This window comes from Capricornis sumatraensis, chromosome 3 (assembly GCF_032405125.1).
Source record: "Capricornis sumatraensis isolate serow.1 chromosome 3, serow.2, whole genome shotgun sequence".
Taxonomy (NCBI): Eukaryota; Metazoa; Chordata; class Mammalia; order Artiodactyla; family Bovidae; genus Capricornis; species Capricornis sumatraensis.
The window spans coordinates 133,484,982-133,507,973 of NC_091071.1; the positions used below are offsets into that span (position 1 = coordinate 133,484,982).

The 22,992-nt window shown below is 42.7% G+C and overlaps 1 protein-coding gene across 6 annotated transcripts in view; it reads left to right on the top strand.

The window, feature by feature from the left end:
* The window catches only part of SPATS2L (spermatogenesis associated serine rich 2 like), a 184,026-nt gene extending 162,369 nt beyond the window's left edge, over positions 1-21,657 (top strand). For all 6 annotated transcript variants that reach the window (XM_068967263.1, XM_068967268.1, XM_068967267.1 and 3 more), the window contains 5 exons: positions 5,033-5,091; positions 12,161-12,270; positions 15,535-15,637; positions 18,470-18,690; positions 20,776-21,657. In XM_068967263.1, coding sequence (XP_068823364.1) covers positions 5,033-5,091; positions 12,161-12,270; positions 15,535-15,637; positions 18,470-18,690; positions 20,776-21,171 — 889 coding nt within the window. In that variant the 3' untranslated portion in view covers positions 21,172-21,657. The remainder of the gene's footprint in view (positions 1-5,032; positions 5,092-12,160; positions 12,271-15,534; positions 15,638-18,469; positions 18,691-20,775) is intronic.
* The last annotated feature ends 1,335 nt before the right edge of the window (positions 21,658-22,992 follow it).

Here is a 22,992-nt window from a genome sequence, read left to right on the forward strand (position 1 = left end):
GGTACCTTGGAAGCCCACACGTGACCTTTCTGTTTCTGCAGCAGGGATGGGACAGTGACACTGATTTTTCTGTGGCTCGTCAACTCTCCAGTGCCATTCCTCCCTCCTCCCCTCCCCGTCTCCTAACTCCCTCCTGGGTTTTGCCCAGCACCTCTGCCCTTGCCCAGCCCACAGAGTTGTTTCCCATCAGACAGCCCTTCAGTGTGTATCTCTGTCCTCGTGTCTCTAAGAAATTTTCGTGGGACTTGTGAATGGCACTGATGAAATTGCGCAGAAAGTTGGGCATGACAGCAGGCACTGTGGGCATTTAGAAGGTGTTAGGCTCGGGGACTTCCCTGGTGGTCCAGTGGTTAGGACTCTACGATCTCGCTGCTAAGGGCACGGGTTTGATCCTTGGTCGAGGACCTAAGATCCTGCAAGCCTCAGGGAGCAGCCATAAAGGTATTAGACACAGCCTTTCCGCTTGGACCTTCCTTTGAACTGGCTCTCAGCACGCTATGATGCTGTTTCCTTGCTGTCTGACAGCCTGCCAGAGGACTGGGCAGCCTCTACTGTCCCATCCTCCTTTGCAGCTCCCACATCCTCGTCCCTTACTCTTCCCTTCCAGAAACCTGCTGCCTTGAAAGGACAAAAGAATGCGGTGGAATTCTCAGGTTCACCTTACTGATTCTCACAGGAGAGGTCCTGGGGCGCTGCCTGGGGCCAGCACCTTAATCCTGCTTTGCATCCAGCTCATATATTCTGAGCAGGGTCCTGACGCAGCAGAGATCCCTTGGCTTGCCTTGATGCATGAGTTTTGAAAGCAATCATACATAGCAGTGCTTGAATTGCTAAGATGCTTGAGGACGGTCTTTTTGTTGAAATACCCAGAGGAGTGGAGGCATAGTTTGATGCCAACTTCACAGGCTTTTCACATCCTCCAGTGGGCATTAAACAGATTAACAATTTATTGTGTGTGGCCTTCATCCCTGCTGTTGCTAGCCCAGGAGGCCTGAACTAACCGTGGTGTGAATGTCCAGCTTTGTTTAATACATGTTAGACCTAGGGATACAGATTATACCCCAAATGTCCATCTTATAAACTCTCTGAGCACATAATTATGTTATCAAGTTTAATCAACAAAAATTAACTGTGATCTTATAGCTGATAAAGAAATTAGCAAAGGCCCCTTCCTACACCATCTTCCTCACCCAGCACATGGACAGCCCGCAGGGTCCGTGGTCCTGTCTGGGGACTGAGGCCGTGGGGATTGTGGAGGCTGTCGTGGCATTCTGACTGCAGTCTGCCCCATCCTGTCCTTTGAAATCTAAAGACACCCCATCTGGTATCACGTGCACCTTGCATTATCTCAGAACCTGGAGACTCTAATCTTAGCCTTCTGGTTGATGGAGGGTGGGGAATCCTAAGTTCCTCTTCTCACCATAGTCATTTCCTTCTCTTTCCATCTGTATTTCACTGTTTCCCCCATAAGCTCAACAGATCCTCTCACCTTCTTCCTCTCAGCTCCCACGAAAGAATGTAGGCTCCACAAGGATGACAGGAATCTGGGTTTTTTAATCCACAGCTGTATCCCCAGCCCCACCCTCAGCTAATATTTGGCCAGTGGCTGAATGGTATGTCAGTCTCTCTACAGACTAGAGTTTCCTCATGCTCTTTGTGGCATATCCTGTATAGCCACCCCCACTGGGCAACCCGGCTTCCCTGTGTTGGTGAAGAGAATAGAGCAAGTCTCACATGACCTGCAGCCATAAGTCAGCAGAGTCCCAGCCCCCTGGACTCCAGTTCCATGTGTGCAGAAAGTCAAGAGCCCTGAGATTTATGTTAGTTCAGGGATGTGGGCCAGACCCCCGCATTCTCACCTGCACCCTGCCAGCAGGCTGTGACCTCCTCGCATCTCCTCAGCCCTGCACTGATGCCGACATGAAACTCAGCCGCTTCCTCAGTCTGTGTGTGCAAGGGTCTGTGGGGTGTGTGTGTGCGTGTGTATCCACACACACTCAGACCATTCACACCAAGTGTGGTGAAGGTCTGGATGCTCCAAGCAAGGCTTACCTCACACACCACACAGTGGACACCTCACAGTTGCACATGTGGTCCTCTTGCTTCTGGAAGCTCCTTTGCTTTCCTCACTACCAGTCATTTCTCCCAGCCTCTTCACCTTTACACCGTCCTGGCTGAGTCTCTCTCTTTTCATCTCCCTTTCTGTTGTTAAGCTGTGTCTGACTCTGCGACCCCGTGGACCGCAGCACACCAGGCTCACCTATCTTTCTCTACCTCCCAGAGTTTGCTCACACTCATGTTCATGGAGTCAGTGGTGCTCTCCAACCATCTAATACTCTTTCGTCCCCTTCTCTTCCTGCCCTCAATCTTTACCAGCATCAGGGTCTTTTCCAATGAGTTGGCTCTTCACATCAGGTGGCCAAAGTATTGGAGCTTCAGCTTCAGCATCAGTCCTTCCAGTGAATATTCAAGGTTGATTTCCTTCAGGATTGACTATAAAGATTTAAAGCATTTTCTCAAGCAGAATAGCTTAGTGTGTTGTCGTCATTTGGGCTCCTGACCCCAGATCTCTAGGTTCTCACCTAAGCTCCCTACCAGCTTATCCATTTCCCTTGTTTTCCTAAACTAGCATAGAATTGCCTGCTCCATTCACTTGGCCTCTATGTAGCTGCATTTGTGAACTTTACAGGATAGCTAAATACCTGATAATTGCAGGAGTACAAGCCTATTGACTTAACCCAGCATTTCATACAATTCATGAACATATGCTGGTGTATGATCTCCAGAAAGAAACGCAAGAAACTGGTAGCAAATAGATACCTCCAGGCACGGGGACTGAGTAAACTGGGACAGAGATGGGATAAAGACTCTTCTCGCCATCCATCTTTCTGCATCATGTATTTTCTATATTTAGAACACACTGGCATCATATGTACTTAATGTCAATAAATTAGGCACAGTCCTCCTAATATGCTAATTACACCAAAATGGTCATAGCCAGTGACCTTAAGCCATGTGTCTGCGCTTGATGGTTTAGGCTTCAAACCCAGTTCTGGAGAATTTTGCCATTCCTTGTTCACGTCAGCTCTTTCCATTAGGATTTCCTGGTTGGAAAGAGCCAAGCTCTTCAGCAAACAGTCCTTACTCTGCAAGTGCTTAGGTTATATCATTGGTTGAGGAGCCCTAAACTCTTAGACATAGTTACGTCCCAGGAACCACTTCCTACCTTGACAAATACACAATATTTTCTCTTAAGGGGAAATAGACTTTCAACACACTTTAAATTTTAAAAGTACTTCTGATGGAGAACAAAAAGTACCTCTGTTGGAACAATCTGAGTATAATAAAGTAATAAGGATAATAACTGAAGTGTATTGAAGCACGTTAAATATGGCTTCATAATTAAACTATACAAACTGCAAAAAAATCATCTAATTGATTACTTTTGCAGGAACCGACTATTGTTTGGAAAACTGATAAATAAAAGGAGAGAACCGAACATTTATCCTGACTCATCTATGCAAACTGTACTTCATGATAACCAAATAGTTGGTAAAGGAAGGTTTCTCTTTAGGGAAGTTTTCAGTAAATAAATGAAAGATTGAGAGAATTCAAATATTCTCATTTTTCAAATCCTGTTGATCTAGGCAATGACCACCAACAGCTACTAATATAATAATCATTAGAGATGTTCATTGTATTTCCTTTACATTTATTTTGAAATGTAGAAGTCTGAGCACATTCAGGTTTAATTTTTTTTCAAGAGGAATATTTATAAGTGTGTCCTGTTATGTGTCTGCTGTTAGAAGTATATAACATAAAGTAATTTCTCCTGAAATAAGAAACAAATCTGAATTTAATCAAATTTCTATATCATAGCAAATTTATAGAAAATAGAAAAGATTGGGTTAAATAATACCATGGACGTGTAGTCTGCAAAATTAAGACCTTGAATAACTCTACAGGACACATAGCCTGGTTTTTTTAACAAATGAATTTCAAAGGAAAAAAAAATAAAGAGAAATGGGAGGAAATGTATAGATTAAAATGGATATAGGAGACAGTCAACCAATTGTCATGAACAGGCCTCATTTAGATCCTGGTTCAAACAGTTAAAAAAAAATGTATGGAGTAAATAGGAAATTTTGAATACTGAATATATATCTGATAACATTAAATTACTGTTAATGTTTTTAGGTATTGTAGTAATACTGTGATTACATCCCCCCAAAGTTTTTATCTTTGAACTATCTATATTGAAATATTTATGGTTGAGATGAAAACTTTAAAAGTCTGGCATCTCTACTTACATACACATAAAAATCTGTGAGAATATATAAGTGATTTGTGATGTGTTGATTCTGGAAGGGGAGCAAGGAGTTAGGATGAGAGAGGAACTTTTGGACAGATAATTATTACTTTTCCAGATCATACCTTTTCAAAGGACTAACCAATAAATATATTAAATACAATGGAAAAGGTTAATTTGACCTTGAAATGATTATTTGGGTGAACAAGAAAGCATGGATTCAATACAGAACATGTGGATGGATTGACCCAGACCCATGTTTCTTAGGACCCATGCGTCAGAACTGGGCCCTCTCTCTCCCTCCCAGACCGATTCTGGGAGAGTGAACCATAGAGACATTCGAGAATTACTGGCCTTGATAACCTGAGTGCCAGCTTTGTAGATACTTATTATATTGTTTTGGAACTTTGAAAATTCATAGGGCAAAAATACTCCCAAATTGAAATTCAAAGCAGTGCAATTCTGAAAGTCTGAAAAGGCTTGTGTTTTTAGATTTGCTGACAATGATTTAATCAGCAGATGTCACTGTGTAACACTGGGAGCATCCCTTCCATGTTGCCTCATTTTTGGAAAGGCAGAGCCTACTGCTGGCATTGTAACATAGAAATATTTATGGTAATCTTGTATTTTGTTTAATGAAAATAATTTTTCTTGTATTTCCTATGCCTATTAAAAGTTTATCTTTGATTAAGCATTCTTTGCTTTTGTTTTTTTTTCCCCCAGCATCATTGACAAAGAAGTTTCATTAATGGCAGAAATGGATAAAGTTAAAGAAGAAGCCAGTAAGTAGACATATGGTTGTTCGATGAAGAGCCTCCCAATCAGAAGTAATCAATAGGTCAGATGACAGTGATACAGATTCTGAATAAAAAGTGAAAGTGTTAGTCGCTCGGTCATCTCTGACTCTTTGTGACCCCATGGACTGTAGCCCACCAGGCTCCTCTGTCCATGGAATTCTCCAGGCAAGAATACTGGAGTGAGTAGCCTTTCCCATCTCCAGGGGGTCTTCCTGGCCCAGGGATTGAACCCAGGTCTCCTTCACTGCAGGCGGATTCTTTACCATCTAAGTCAGATTCTGAGTGGGGCCAAAAGGATGGAACAGAAGCACCCACTGAGCAGAGGGCAATGCATGCAGCAAAAAATAGGTGTCACTTGGGTTTATTTAAAGTCCAGGAGACTTTTGTGCCTAAATAGGACTACTTACAATTGACTGGGTTTAAAATGATATTGAATATTAAATTTTTAAAATATAATATTTTGAATTACATTTGTAAATTTAACATAGCTTATTTTTTCAAGCACTTCAGAAACCTGAGAAGGCAAACTCACAAACCTAACCAGCAAAGTATTCCAAGCTCTTAACCAACACTTATAAGATTAATAATTGCCTGATGACTCAAATGGTAAAGAATCTGTCTGTAATGCGGAATACCTGGTTTCAATTCCTGGGTCGAGAAGACCCCCTGGAGAAGGGAATGGCAACCCACTCCAATATTCTTGCCTGGAGAATTCCATAGACAGAGAAGCCTGGTGGGCTGCAGTCCATGGGGTTGCAAAGAGTGGGACACCACTGAGCAACTAACACTCTCACTTTCAGAGATGTACTAAATGAAATTCTCTTAAAACACTCCAATTCTGTTTACAAACTCAGCTGAATTCACTGACACCTACCAACTTAACACTCCAAAAGAAATGTTTTAAATTGAAATCACAAGTGAGACTGCTTTAAGAAACAGAATATTCTATATATAAAATAATGAACACACATAGGCAGTCTTGATCATTACAAAATTTTTTCTAAATTTAACGCAAAATATTAGTACTCTGGGTTTGATTTATTTTACTATTTTTACACCTATTTCTAAACCTTTCCACTGTTGTAAAGTTGCTCAACAGCCAGTAGGGTGGATTTGCCATCTCAGATAGGCTGAGATTCATGAGTTGGAAATTTCAGCTGAGACAAGACTGCTCAGTCAAATTCAACACAAGTGGACATGTTGATCCCTCTTTTATTTTTAAATTCATCTGCTTTGTTAATGGGAAACCTAAGACCATATTTTTCAGCTGGGATTTAGTTTTACAATTTTTATCTCCTAGGCATTTTAAATTCTTCATCCTTACCCAAATCTTATCTCATAAATTGGATAAATGGCAGTCTGTATCCCCAACCAGCTTTCAGCTAAATTCCTGTACTTTTGACTTCAGTGCCTTTTTTTTTTTTTTTTTTTATCAGTGGAGGATCAGACTAAATTCTTCATTCTTTTAATATTTTTCTTGCCTGGCCCTTGGCCATAATTCAGTAGTCATTTTATGAAAAATAGCTATCATTATTTTTGTTAGATGACTTTTCTAAATAATTTTAAACAACATTTTAGAATCTAAAATACAGCAGGTTTTATTAAATAAAACTAAATATGATCCGGGGTTAAGCTTTGGAATATTTAGATATTTTCACAATCCCTTTTATTGTGAAAGCATTTTATTTTTATGGAATTTGTTGATTTCTTCTGTAGCAGTAGATTACCCCGTGACAGGATTTTCCCTATTTCTTGGGTACAGCTTATTTTCAGTTCCATTTTCTAATGACAAAAATGCTAACTTCCAACGCAAACACAAATGTTTCTCTAGCACCAAAATAGAAAGTTACTAGCACATCACTTTCTCAGAGGTTAACAGAAGGCTTCAGATTTCAAGTGTTCATTCTTCCTCCTTGGGACAATAATATTCGATCCCAAGCCCTGTGGGATTTGAGGCATCTCTGGAGAGCATCCCTATTTTTAAAACTGATTCAGTCAGTGAACATTTACTGTGTGCTCTGTGTGTGCTAAGCACTGGTGGAGAGTGGGACACACCGCAGACAGATACGTCTGGAACTGCAGACTCAGAACTTTCAGGCTAGCTGAACCAGCGAGATGGGTTCACAGGATACCCCTAATTTCAAGAATCTATCCTGGTGTAGAACTGCCCAACGCCCTGGAGAAGCCAGCTCACTTACCTTGGAGGTGAACAGAACTGAAATCACGTCCAAGTTCCACCCATTTACTGGCTGTGTGACCTTGAACTATTCTGTGATGTTCTCAAAGCCAGATTCCTTATCAGAAAAGGGGACATAACACACGCAGCTACCAAGCACTTAAAATGTGGCTAGGCTAAATTGAAATGTGCTATGAGTGTAAAATGCACACTAGCTTTCAAAGACTGAATATCTTTTTTAAAAAAAGTAAATATCATATTCATAATTTCTGTATGGCTGACCTGTTGAAAGAATGATATATTGTGATATACTGGGTTAAATAGAAAGTTATTAAAATTAAAAATAAAAGGAAAGGGGGGCATAACAATTGTGTCTATCTCAAATAGTTACTGTAAAGATAGAAGGAGAAGAGACATGTCGGACCCTTAGCACAGTGCCTGATGCAGTGTGTCCAAAAGAGAAAGCTCATCTTAGTAAAGAAGTTAGTTCAACCCCCTGAGAAAACAGGGGTCAGAGGGTAAGTTATGCAGCCTCTCTCAGGTGACACACATTGTTAACCGTGAGTCTTCTTTACGGAGAGAAGAAACCATTAAATCTCTCTATAAAGTACTGAACTGTCTTTGTGCATGCTAAGTCACTTCAGTCATGTCCAACTCTTTGCGACCCTGTCGACCATAGCCCACCAGGCCGCTCTGTCAATGAGATTCTCCAGGCAAGAATTCTGGAGCGGGTTGTCATGCCCTCTTCCAGAGGATCTTCCTGACCCAGGGATCGAACCCGCATCTCTTGCATCTCTCGCATCGGCAAGCAGGTTCTTTACCTCTGCACCACATGGGAAGCCCCAAATTGTCTTTACAACCACCATTTTGAGCCTCCTTATCTATGGTCTCAAGATATTTTCCACATTTTCCATTTCCTGCACATGATATAAGCCACATTTCCCTAATTATAACGTAAGCTTCTTTATTCCTCATGACACCTAACACAAAGCTGGGAAGACTGTGAGTACTTAATTGTATTAAGTGAATCATTATAGTTCATTCAGTATCCATGGGCTGTGGGATCCAGTATTAGTGAGCACCAATGCAACTGCAATAAGAAAGTAGATAAATATACCTCACTTTATTAATAGTATTTTTATTTAGGGTTTTTTAGTATACTAGTCAAAACAGTTCACTTAGGCTATTTCATTTAGTTCCATAATAATCCTGTGAGGGGTATACAGTTATTATATATTACAGATGAAGAAACTGAAGATGCTGCAGTGCTATGATCTCAAACTTTGGCTGCCCAGGGAATTGGAGGCCTAGACAAGCATGTTCCCAGAGTGTCGAATTTACTAGAAATGGGAAGAAAACATTATATTAATGGAACACAGATTTATTATGAAGCAAAATGCAAAACTCACCAGAATTTTTAAGGAGTCAAAAGGATTTCAAAGACACTTTGTGTTTAAAGAGCTACTTCTGCCCCTGCTTCTGGTCCCCTAACCCCCAGGATCTGAAATACACCCTCTGCTAAGGAATATTATTCAAGAAGCCCTGAAATTTTCTATGGTTCAGGTAATATGAACAAGCTTCCAATGTATTCCAGAAACTTGAAGGAAAGTATAAATCCTATTGAGGAAATGGATTTCAGCATACCAGATGACTATTTATAAAACTACATAAATAATATTAATCGAGTCTTGAATGCAGTGAAAATCTAAAGCCATATGGAACTGTTTCCTTCTACAAATTTCTGAAAGGATGGTGCTTTCAAAGCATACTTATTCTATTTTAAATTATAGGATCAATGAATTTTAGGAACTGATCTGTTTTGGTTTTGCTTTCTGTTTCTGTCTGATTTTTCTGAGGAGAAAATGTTGACTTCTCCCCCAGAGAATATTGGCTTTTGATCTCAAGTTTTAGGGCTTTTTCATAATGGAAATCTTTGAAATGTTAATGATACTATATGTAAAACTCATCCCAATACTTGCTGATGCAAAGTATTCATTCCCATGCACATTTGCATGAGTGTAAACTCGGAATTTATTGGTGATCTTGCACCTGCATTCCTATTTTAGGGCCCATTTATATCTATTTCTACCAGATCTTTTGTTTGGTATGAATGCCCAAATTCTACGTAATCAAAAAGAACAATCACCCCTAATTGTCACCAGTCCGACAAATGATCCGTTAAGAAAAGTCAGATCTGTTTAACCATGTAGTCACTCGGGGTCTACTGACCCCTTACTAGCTGCTCATCAAATCTGGCCCTTCAGAATTTCTCATTTATCTCTTGCTAGAGGAAAGTACCTCATTTCATCTTCCTACTCAAGAATCATTTTCTCATTTTCTAGGCTTTAGTCCCACCCATATGTTGAATTATAATGGGAAATAATTGATTAATCAAAGGTATGCGTGAGTGTATGCTAAGTCACTTCACCTGTGTCCAACTCTCTGCGACCCATGGACTGTAGCCTGCCAGGCTTCTTTGTCCGTGGGATTGTCCAGGCAGGAATACTGGAGTGGGTTGCCATTACTCCCTGCAGGGAATTTACCCACCCAGGAACTGACCCTGCATCTCTTATGTCTCCTGCATTGGACATCTTTACCACCAGCACTACCTGGGAAGCCCAATCAAAGGTATGAGTCCTAGATATTCTTAAGTGGCCCTGTAGAAAAGGAACTTCTGCCTTTCTTTGCATATTCCTATTAAGTAATGCACGGATCCATTCATTGGAATCTTTCATTCAGCAAACATATTGGGCACCCACTGTGTACTAGGTCCTAGTTATCATAAATACAAAGAACTTGCAGTTTCTGCCAGAATTGGAAATGCCCCCAGGGGCCAGGAAGGTACCATTAGTGAGTCAAACAGGGTGAGTGGGGGCAGAGGAGCAGTGGACTAGGGCACACTGGATGTCATGCTCCATGTAAAAATGGCAGCGACTCCTCAGCTCTAGTGGTTTTGATATGGGAATGCTTGGCCAACTGTGGCCAGAAATAACAGCCAGAAATCCAGCTTTTGAATGGAATATCTTAATTTTCAAATATGGGCAATTTATTTGTAAAAGTAATGTGTGGACCTGATGCAAAGAGCAGACTCATTGGAAAACACCCTGAGGCTGGGAAAGATTGAGGACAGGCGGAGAAGGGGATAAGAGGGGATGAGATGGCTGGATGGTATCACGGATTCAGTGGACATGAGTTTGAGCAAACTCTGGGAGACAGTGAAGGACAGGAAAGCCTGGCTTGCTGCAGTTCATGGGGGTCTCAAAGAATCGGATACAACAATGAGCGACTGAACAACAACAATGTGTGGCCCAAACAAAATATATGTACCCTGTCACCAAAAGTGATAGTAGGCTACCTTTTTGTGACTTCCAGTGTGACTGGGTAACCTGGGACGTCATTCAGTAATACGATGAAAATTCCTTTGCCTCCCATCATCAGGACAAGCTTTCTCCAGCTCCTCTGTATCCTAAAGTGCTACCAGGCACAGCTCAGCCTCTGCCCAGATACATGGTATTGTAAATAGGAGGCAGGGGGCATCCCAGTATATAATCAAAGCATGAATAGAGTAGTCTGGCAGATGATTAGGCTTTATGAGTTACAGATCAGTTATTTTACTGACATCTTGACATTGGTATCAGCATAAAAAAAAGATGTTTCTCAGCCTGTCTGAAGAATGGTTTATGGTTTGCAGGAAATATTAACTCTTGATTGATTCTGAACATCTTTGGGGGTTTTTGAAGTGACTATTTTGGACATTTATAAATTAAGAACTCTTACAATGGGAAATCACATTGTTTGCTGGGCATGTGCTCTGTGAATCTGGTCTAATAAAGCAGTTGACCTTTGTTCAGCTGAGACAGGAATGTGAATTCTGTGTGCATATCCTATTAGTTAGATGGACTTTTCTTTTGTTATAACTCAAAGTCTTTGTGCAAAAGAAATGAAGGCAATTCATATGTGACTGGAATGAGAGAACTGCAAGTCTATGTATTATAAAATCAAACTTCTTATTTAAATCTCACCCAACATATTTGTGTTCATTGCTTTGATTGCTTTGAGCTCCATGATCTTTTGGAGAACATACACAAACATACGAATTAACCTGTGGGCTCGTACATCTACTTGAACCTTTAGTTCAACTGGCAAGTGTGTGAAATGTGATGGTGAAAACTCCTTTGTGTCTTCTCTGTATGTGCAGATGCTAAAGAGTGCACATGAATTCAGTTCAAGCAGGCTTTGACTCACTCTGGAAATTTTTCCATTGTGGACACGTAACAAAAACAAGACACTCTGGTCTGCAACTTCTCTTTGGTTGCAAAATGGAAACAAATCTGCAGAGCAGCAAAAGCAGAGGCATTTTCTAGCTCACAGAAAGCTAATAAAAGAAAACTTTTATGTCATATTTCAATAACACAGCTAGTTGCCCTACATGAATATGTGTTAAGTTCAGAGAGGCCAGTGTTCAAATTTAATAGTACAGCACACGCAGAAGAATGGCTTTTGCTTAGTGGACTCTATCATTCAGAGAGGATTTGTATGTTTCTTTTCTTGGAGATTGTTGTTCTGAGTAATGCACAAATCTGAAAGTCCAAATTAAGTAAGTGAGATCAGATGCCAGTGGGGAAAATGAAGAAGACTGTGGGTGTACAGTGAATCAGAAAGGACCATGTTTGGTTTGACGCGTGGTGGATGAAGACATATGGAAGTGAGTGGTTGGTGCTGAGCACCCAGGGACAGCCCACCTCAGTGACCAATTCAGAAAACAGTCATAGCCCAATAAAGTGATCAGTCTGCAGACGGAAAACTGATCCAAGAAATTAGGTCATTTAATATGTCTAAATCCTTGGCGTTAATGTATTATTCCTTCTTATTTGGCAGTGGAAATCCTGACTGCTCGTCAAAAGAAAGCAGAAGAACTAAAAAGACTTACTGATCTAGCCAGTCAGATGGCAGAGATGCAGCTGGCCGAACTCAGGGCAGAAATTAAGGTCAGTTCTAAAATATCACAGCCTGAACCCTGAGCCAGAGTTCTGATCCCTGTTATGTTTGTTCTGCATCCACAGAGCACTGCTCTCTGAGGATCTAAATCAGACACCGCGCTCTCTTTCACAGGGTTGAAATTGAGAATACAGAAGGGTAAAGAACCACCTAATCACTGTATTTAAATATACTATGGGTTGAAGGGATATAGCATTACAGAGGAGAGGCACAGGCTATTGAAAGTGACCCAAATAAAATGTATTCAACCATAAATTATATCTGGGAAAGGGGATATTATTTTCACCATATGTAATTTATGCATATAAACCACACACATGTGAACACAAAGTATGAACCTAGTATAACAGTGAGGATTCTAAGGAATGCACAATATGTGGCAACTTCTTCTCTGTATCCTTTTCTAGCTTACTTGCCCTTTTATTTAGAATACCACCCACAAATATGTATTTATTGGATTTCTTCAACGGCACACAACAGAAGCTGACTCTGCTAACCTCTGGAACAAGCAGAATTGGAAAAAATATGAAGGTAGTTCCCCAAAGCAAAGTGTGCTCTGAAGATTCCAGGCTACAACTGGCCAGGAATGTAGGCAGCAGTAATTACCAGACACTCTTCCAGCCACCATCCGAGTGAGTGACCTCCAGATGTCATGACCCCCTGAGCCACCCCCTCTTGATTCAAATCCCAAAGAGAGAGATTCTGAACCACCTCCATTTGGATCACATCCGCCATTGGGCCAAGAGAGGTCTTGATTGACAGATCCACCAATGCTGTGAATCTTCAAAACTGTGTTGGGGTACAGTTACCAGAAGGAGAAGTTGTCACCAGAAAGGCAGAAAAAGTATCTACAAGATAGGAAGTTACAGTTAATAAATTTTCCGTACCCTCTTTTTCTCTAGTATACTCAACATACACACATACACATGCACCCCTGCCTCGGATCAACTTCCAGGGGACTGGGGTGCTCTGAAGTCACATTTGTGTGTGTTGGTCACCCAGTTGTGTCCAACTCTTTGTGACCCTACAAACTGTAGCCCACCAGGCTCCTCTGTCCATGGAATTCTCCAGGCAAGAATACTGGAGTGGATTGCCATTTCCTTCTCCAGGGGATCTTCCCAACCCAGAGATTGAACCCAGGTCTCCCTCATTGAAGGCAGACACATTTGCTGCTAGCTTTTTAACTCGGGTTGTCTGCCCATCCCAGCATGAAAGTGGTTGGGGATAGTAGAAAGTGGCAAGTGACTCTTTGGTCCCCTCTGTCCTGGTTAGACATGAAAGGGAGCCCGGTGGAGATGAGGACTTCCCCTGAAGCTTCTGAGAAGTTCTAGAGGTCTTTCCCTTCTCACCTGCCCTCCTGGTCTTTGTTGCCTCCAACCAGTCGATTGTAACGGCCTCCCCGACCAGCCTTTCTGCCTCCACTGTCTTCCTCCAGCTCAGTCATCCACCCTAAGACTGGAGTTGTTAGAGCAGATCTGGTCTTCCCCACTGAGGTACTCTTCCATTCAGAACAAAATCCACCACCAGACTCCAGTATATATTATGTGAGCATGTGTGCTAAGTCACGTCAGTGGTATCCAACTCTTTGTGACCCCATGGACTGTAGCCTGCCAGGCTCCTCTATCCACAGGGATTCTCCAGGCAAGAACACTGGAGTGGGCTGCCATGCCCTCCTCCAGGGGATTTTCCCAACCCAGGGATCAAACCCGCGTCTCCTGCATTAGCAGGCAGGTTCTTTAGCACTAGAGCCACCTAGGAAGTCCCAGTATATTATGACCATTGCTAATTAGCTTCAGTAGAAGAAACCCTTCATCTTGTGGACACAGATGCACTTCCAATGTCACAGATATTCTCTGGTCGCAAAGGAGATTAGAATAGAGAGTGGGGCTGGTTGGTGAAACCTGTCCTGATACCGAGAAAGACATCCTGGAAGGCAAAACAAATAACAAACACTTATTTTGATGAATATGAAATTGCCAGCTTCCTGCTCTATTGAAATCCACTCATCTTCCAAGTTTCATTTCTACCTATCAAAACCCTACTCATCGTAAAATGGTTGATAGCACAGGCTTTGGAATGCAATAGCCCAGCTCTTGCAAACTTGGATTAATTACGTATTCTCTTAGATTCTTAGAACCTCATTTCCCCCCTGTAAATCAGAGTTAATAACAGTACTGACTTCATAATAACGTGATCAGATAAAAATGAGATTATCTGTTAAGAATTTGGCCATGTCTGGTAAGTGTTCAATATTTTTTTAATGTTCCAGCTCAAATGCTTCCTCTTACATAACTGTTCCCTAATTCCCCTCAGCAGGAAATAATTTCTTTCCCTTTCATATTCCTAAAGCACCTACTACATTCTACCTTATATTTTATTTTATGGTATCTGTCTCTCTTGCCACATGGTGAACTCCCTGCTAAACTCACAGAGGGACTGAGTCATAGTTATTTCTGTATTTCTCCCTCTGTCATCTGCACATAGATCTTAATTTTAAATGAACTGAAAAGTAATCTCTTTCCCACTTCCCTTAACAGCACTTGAAATTCTACCATTCAAGATAATGGTTTCTAGTTACTAAAGGCTTTTTGGACTTACTAAGTGTGCTAAGTTGTTTCAGTCGTGTCTGACTCTTTGCGACCCTGTGGACTGTAGCCCACCAGGTTCCTCTGTCCGTGGGATTTTCCAGGCAAGAATACTGGAGTGGGTTGCCACACCCTCCTCCAGGGGATCTTCCCAACCCAGGGATCGAACCCATGTCTTTACAACTCCTGCATTGGCAGGCAGGTTCTTTACCACTTCCTGGTCCCCTATTAAAAATGGAGACGATGTCTAGGAAGGCTGACACACTTTCTCTTGAGGAATGATAGCTGAGCAGGCCATTGGGCAGATTAGTAAGACGGCCAGAAGGCAACCCCATAACTTACAACAGGACAGGAAGTGCCAGAAAGAGGGCATAGGATGCTGAAAGGTTAAGTGGATGAGTCCAGACACTCATCTTGCCTGAACCACAGTTTTGTCTAAGCCCAGGTAGGGTAAAGACAGGACCTGCACAAGTTCCCAAGAACAAGAAGGTGATCGTGCTCCAGGACAAAGCCAAGCCCTCTTGAAAGGCACCTCCCAGCACAGGGTCACCCTGCTGCCCACCTGGTGGTGCTCGCACACCGACAGCAGGGGCGGGAGAACAGAGAGAATGGATCAGCAGCATGTCCCAGTCATTTCTGTCATCATGGGGTTCTGTCTCTTCCCCGCAGCACTTTGTCAGCGAGCGTAAATATGATGAAGAGCTCGGGAAAGCTGCCCGGTTCTCCTGTGACATTGAACAGCTCAAGGCCCAGATCATGCTCTGCGGAGAAAGTGAGTTCTGCATACTTGCTAAATAATTCTGTGTGAGTAAGACTGGCGCTGTTGGAGTCAATATGGGAAATGTCAGGTGTGTGGTCCCCCAGGGGGCTAAAGTGAGCTCTAAAGAAGTTTAATGATCTAAGGTCATGACACGAGTCACTAAAAATGTCAAGATCGGAACTTCGAGTCTTCAAATGCCACTGCCCATCAGTAAATCTCCAGGATTTATTAAGCAGAACAAAACAGGTCAACTAGTTTATACCTTTTGCAAACTTTTCTTAAGCATTGCCGGATCAAGTGTCTCTGATTTCAAAAGTCTGGTTCTACAGAGACCTGTTATGGGAAGAGCAAGTCTCCCTAATAAGTCTGGGAACAATGGGCTATTGTCATGAAAGGCCCAGCTGTGTGTGTGTGTGTGTGTGTGTGTGAGTGTGACACACGCACTGCTCAGCACTTCCCTAGCCTCTCCCTTAATTAGAGCAGTTAACATGCAACAAAATTGGCTGATTCTTTCCCCCCTGCTCCAGCCCACCCACTGAGGGAGGTGGGAACCTGCATTAAGTGGCTCCAAGGACAGTCACAAGGAGGTAGGAAGGACAGATGAAGGACATGGAATATCCACAGCCTCATAGTGAGCTAAGAAATGGAGATCTGACTGCACTTTTTTTTTTTTCAAAGTGGAAATTACATTTTTTCTCTGAGTATAAAAAATACAATATTGATCTAAAAGTTACACAGCTATATTAATAGAACACGACATTACTTTTGAGGCTCATTCATACTTTTATGCACATATAATCTATTGTGTAAATTATGCAGTGTATTTAATTATATTGCATCTTATTTACTATACTACATGACATACATATATAGTAAGAGAATTTGCTCTTATCATTTCACAATATATGGTTGACATTTTTCCATGTCAATATATTTTAACCCATAATTTACTTAAATATAATTGACATAAACAGTCCCAGGACTGTGGCCATTTAGGTTGCTTCCATCTTCTCACCATTAAAATAACATTGCTGTGAGCATCCTTGTTCACCTATCTTTGACAAATATCTGAATTTCTGACTGCCTTTCTTTTAAATTATTTTCTTTTTTTTTTCTATATACTTCCTCTTTTATGAAAGAATCTACTCCATTTGCCATTCTCCATCCCAAGATTTTGTAGAAAAAAGCCAGACTATATGATTCACAGTTGGAAATTTGCGCAGACTAGTTTCCACTTCAGCTTGATAACGGGCGAGCCCCGGATGCCAAGTGACCCCACCATCTGAGGAGGGGAGGGCAGTGCAGCGTCCTCTGCTCTCCTCCAGAGCACACCAGTGCCACCTAGTGGGAGGAACCATCCCTCACCAAATCCCAAGTGTCCAAAACTGGAACCCAGCCTCCCGTGTTGGGAGACAGTGGTCCTCAACAGGCCCTTTACTTCTGGGCTTTGTTGAGAGCACATTGGAAGCCCACAGCTACTGAACCTTAGAAAATGACCCTAATAATGACCCCTAGAAAACTGAACATTGTTAGCAAAGAGCCACTAAAATCCCCTGGTCCTGTTTGGACAACCCCCAACATGCCATCACACCTGACCTGTCAGATGAAGGGCCTGGAGATACATCCGTGTCCATTCCATTTCTAATGTGCTGTGATCCCTACCCACGCTCCAGATCCTCAGGAAGAATGCTGGGATTAAGTCTAAGCCAACACAGGTAGTAGAGAAAATTGCTTTTCAAAACTGGTGACCATTTTAAAGATCCAAAGGTCTTGCTGTCCAGACTGGCAGTCAAATTCTGGTGAACTATGACAGGAAGGTCATGAATATATCCCTGAGTTGATTCCCTCCAGCCCCAGTTCAGCATTATCACGTAGAAACCATCCCATCAAAACCACCCCTTTCAGAAACCAGCGGGAGGGGTGATAGCAAACACTGAACAGACCTGCCTGATCCCTGCTGGGAATCTGTCTGGTGAGCCTGGGTTGACGTTAGCACTGGAGTTGCAGATTTGCAGTGGGGTTCTAGAGCTGATAACAAATGATAATATAGCTCTAATGGAAGAGAGAAGATGCATCTTTTGGGCTGGCAGGCCTGGCCTTAAAGTTGGGGTGACAAGATCCCTGACACCCAGCATCACTCCATCCCCGTGCTCCCAGCACTGTGGCTCTGACCGGCCAAGTGTGGATGTGCCCCTAGGTTGCTTTTCATCTCTGTAGCGCCCACTGGTCTAGGGATCTGACAGGAACAGCAAGAATGAGTTTGGTAATGGGGAACTCAAGGGGCAGAGTACAGTTGTGGACAGGGCTGAGAGGGTACTTTGGGGCTTCATTATCCCTCTTCCCCAGGTGGTTCTCAACCTAAGGAACAATATTGAAGGTGCTCAGATTTGTCTCTTTTCCTACAAATGTCTCCCAGCTTGAATGATTATGCTATTCACTGATTCCCACAGAAGACATTTTGTGGTTCCAAGCACCTAAGTGCTTTTTCAAAGACTTCTTTAAAAAAATGAAAAAAAAGTCTTTCCTTACGGTTTTTATGAAGTTCCTGCCAACTTCTCATCTTCTAACAGGTTACTGAGTGAGTAAGTGAGCAAGTGAGTGTTGGTTGCCCAGTTGTGTCCAACTCTTTGTGACCCCACAAACTGTAGCCCACCAGGCTCCTCTGTCCATGGGATTTTCCAGGCAAGAATACTGGAGTGGGTTGCCATTTCCTTCTCCAGGGGATCTTCCCAATCTAGGCATCGAACCTGGGTCTCCTGCACTGCAAGCAGATTCTTTACCATCTGAGCCACCAGGGGAGCCCACTGAGGCACAGCCCCTAACACCAAGCACTTATTGTTGCAGTTACACATCCAAAGAACAACTATTCCTCAAGAACTCCCTGCAGCTCCCTGCTGCCGCTGCTCAGCGCTCACGCAGCCACCTCTGGGAAACAGAGTAACTTTACCCGGAAGTCATCGAGTCACAACAAGCCCTCCGAAGGTAAAGCAGCAAACCCCAAAATGGCGAGCAACCTTCCCAGCACCGCCGACAGCTCTCACCAGGCCATGCCGGCTAATAAGCAGGTAAGCCGCCCCAAGGAAGCTACCCTGCCCTGCCTCCGGGGGTCCCGCAGACCCTGGTGCCTTGCCTGGGCAAGAAACCACCCATTTGCAGCAGAAGAAAATAGCCACTGCTAGTCACCCCAGGCTCCATCTGCCCCCAGCAGCAGCCTGACTTGTGGAACCTCCATGTGCCTGGCCAGCCTCCCTGAGCTCCCCTAGTCCATCTGGTCCCCATCACAGACACTCTCCCCTGTGGAGGAAGTGGTCTTCACACACTTGACAGCATTAGCAAAGAGTCCTTCTACATGAGATGGTATTTCTCATGACTTGAGTGCCACCCAGGTACTGGTAACTGGCCCACACATGGAAAGGACTCACAGACGTGGGAACAAGATTGAGAACCAGGCTACTGACACCATTAGTGAGAAGAAATCTGGCATGTTTTTTAAGATCCTTTAATTCCCATTTATCTTTAATTTATCCATAAGAGGCCAAAGTTAGTTCAAACTGCTCTTTCTTCTCTCGGGCTTTCAGCATGCATTTCAAAATGACATTATTAATTCTCATTACAATGACCCTTAAAAACAGAAATATCCAAAGGACAGTCTTCTCTCCTTCTGCTTCTCCATTATATTCTTGAGAAGTGATCCCTGCGAAATGGCCACGAAATGGGATTTGATGATTCAGAAGTTGGGCATGCTATAAAGATATTTTTCATCCTCTTTCAGAAAGAGAGCTTGAATAATGAGACTTTTTTTAAGCATTCCAAAATGCTGGTTTTCTAACAGATGCCCTGTTGGCTTTTGTGGTCTTGGTCTGTTAGAATTCTCATTAGTGACTCTGACAGGCATTTCTCTAGCCCCAGATGTCTTCATGAACTTTAAAATTGCACTTTGACAAGGAGTGTTTCATACAGTCCTTGATTCAAGATCATAATCAAATCTGTTTCACTGTCATGGAAATACGCCTTCACAGATTTTGTTCCTTGCTCATTATTAAACCCCATGCTAAAATTAAGTCCAAAATTTAGTTTGAATTTCTGTCACAATTTATTTAAAAACAAAGGAGGCCAAATTAAATGTTAACCACATAGATACATTTTCAGTTCTCACTGTTTTATCATGTTCAGCAAAGCATTTTAGGTGACACCATGTTTAAATTTGAAAATATATCTAAGTCCAAGAAAGGCCCTTGTTCTGGGCCCCATGCTTTAGAGTAATCCCTTTTGGCCCTCCCCAGCCACAGCCCATGGCCCTCCCTTCAGAGTAAGACTAAGAGGTGACTACCCGAACCTACGGTCTCCCTTCTGGAAAGTTCTCTAAATACCCAAGATCCTGGAATTCTGTTCCCAAATGTCCCAAGCCTATTCTCAGGGTCTGTCTGGACTACTTCCCTGGATGTATCATATTGTAAGTTACAAATGTATAAAGTTCTTAGTTTGTGTACTGTGATTGGATGGTATTGGTTTAGGGCAGACCCACCGCTAGTAACTCGGGGCCCAGGGCAGGAGTACAAAGGCAGAGGCCCACATCCCATGTGTCTGAATATTGTCTCTTCCCAACTCTGGCTTCATCCCACATTGTGAGGGAGCTGTGCACAGAGATAGGAATATGGACACTCCTGCCTGCACACCTAAGCTTCGTCCCCACCTCCAGAGATAATCACCCTTTAGACCTAGGGGTGTGTAAACCGGTAATGTGATCATGAGAATGCATCTATATAGTCCATACAGAATGTCCCAGAAATATGTATGGTAGAGAACCATCATTCCCCTGCCTCTCTGTGTTACATTTCTTTATTTCAGGTTTATACTTGATGGGTTTTATTTGGCCTGGTTCTGGAATTGTCTGTCTTACACTTCTGTAACCTCTCTTTCAACATCAGCAATTTTCTTGAACTTCCATTTACAAGACAGTCCACCATTCTTTTAAGCTTGAGGGTTTTATCAGCTTGACCTCATTTGCATGTTGTCACATTCTTCTGGGGTGTAAAAAAAAAAAGGTGACCTGTGACTTAGAGGTTTGGTTTCCCTGGTTTGATGTCACCTGGAGTTTGTTGGCATCTAATATCTACCTCTTTTCTTTCTTTCTTTCTTTCTGTTTATAGAATGGGTCTTCTAGCCAAAGACGAAGATTTAATCCGCAGTATCACAACAACAGGCTAAATGGATCTGCCAAGCCCCAGGGCAGTGGTAATGAAGCCGATCCCACGGTGAAGAGCAACAACCGTCACGAACACAGAAGACAGCCACACAACGGCTTCCGTCCCAAAAACAAAGGCGGCGCCAAAAACCGAGAGGCCTCCTTGGGGACGAAGACCCCCGAGGCCCCCGCCCATCCGGAAAAGCCCCGGAGAAGGCAGCACGCCGCGGACCACGCGGAGGCCAGGCCTTTCCGGGGCAACGTGGCCAGGGTCTCCCAGTGCAACCTCTGCCCCACCAGAATAGAAGTTTCCACAGATGCCGCGGTTCTCTCCGTCCCGGCCGTGACGTTGGTGGCCTGAGTGTGGAGAGAGGGAGAAAAAGGCCGTTTTCACTCAGTTTCGGTTCCCTGCCAGAGGTGCTGACCCAATTCGCTGCCAAAAGAGAGTCAATCTGAATACACAAATCCTGTACGGCTGTGTCATCCTCTCTTAATCATTTTTAATAATTCTAATAATCAGCTCTAGCTTGCTTCATAACTTTCATGGCTTTGCTTGATCTGTTGGCGCTTTTTCTCATCAACATGTTGCAGCATTTTAGCCAGGCAGTATTTACTCATTTGTTAGGAAAATCAAGATGTGGCTAAAGATCAGAGGCTCAGTAGCAACCTATGTTGTAGCAGTGATGTCAGTCCATTGATCGTCTTTAGAGAGTTAATGTTGGAAACAAAATTCTTATTGATCAGACAAACATGATCTGCTGAAGACACATGCGCTTTTGTAGAGTTTAACATCTGGTGTTTTTCTGAAATATATATATATATACATATATTGCTTTATTTGAAACAAATTAAAATATGCTGCATTTGACACCTGGCTTGTTTTTTTTTTAATCGAAGCCCACTTATCATAAAATGTACCATGTAGTACTTTCAAGAAAACTTAAGCGGTTGTGGCACAGAGCTTTGAACAATGCTCTTTTCTCTTGGAACAAGGGTCCTTTTGGAAGAAAGAATTCCTTACCATAGCCTTGCCAGTACCTTACACATATACAGATGCACGTGTACCCCAATCATCTTGGACACGACTTGGCAGTTTGGAAACCTTGGTTGCAAGTAATATAAACCTCAACTCAACCTACTTTAAACAGTAAAGAAAATGATTAATTAGTTCAGTGGCTGAAAAACCCAGCATAAAATTATGCCTTGGGTCCAACTGAATCAGGATTCTAGCTCCTTTCTCCTGATTATCTTAGCTCTCCCTTCCTCCTTAGGCTGATGTTGTTTTCAGAATGGGTTGAAATACCTGCCTTGATCCTAAGATTCAGATTCATGTTCATCCCCAACACGGTCTAGAAGAAAAGAGAAGCTCTCCAGGTAGCAGCGGCAAGGAGCAAGTGTCTTTCTCAAAAGTCCCAGAGAGGGTCTTGCATATCATTGCCCCAGATTGCGGGTAGGCTTGTCCCTCAACCAATCAGCAAATGAGATGTGCTAATGGGCATAGACTAATCAGAGTCCACCCCAAGTTGGGTTGTTGCAGGCTCCCCAAAAGCACAGGGGCTGCCTGGAGCAGGGCTTCTGTTCCCTGAGGAATACAGAGTGGATACCAGAGGCCCACACCCCAAGTAGCCCCAAGTACCCCAGTCTTTGAGTGCAAGGTGACTCAGTTTGGCTACTGCTTCCATCGAACTTCCATGCATCCTGCAGATTTGTTGGCCTCTTACAAGTGCAAATGCTTCTTTTCAGCTCAATGTTAACATTTTTTCTGGCAGCCCAGGTTCAATGGGCTTCTCTTCCAAAGAGCAGCCCTGAGCAGCTGAGTCTGCACACCATGCAAGCATCCGTTTCTTCTTTTGCCAAATACAAGGAGGATGTTTGCTCTGTCTGGAGAGAACTTTCTGAGGTCTCTGGGTGTATCCAGAGATTTAATAGGAATTTTAAATGTTAAGTCACATTCCGGGAAGGAAGGAAGGGTTGTTCGTTCAAATAAGAAAGATAAACGTTTGGGCCTGCAATCTCCGTTTAGTCCATCTGAGGCCCTGGATTTATATTTTACAAGACAGAAGGACTTTGCACAAATTTTGTATACCAAGATTTGGCTCACCACAGAAAATGTCAGCTGAAATAAATGTGGCAGCTTTAAAGAGGAGTCAAGTGATTCATGCAACAGGAAAATAATGGGTTT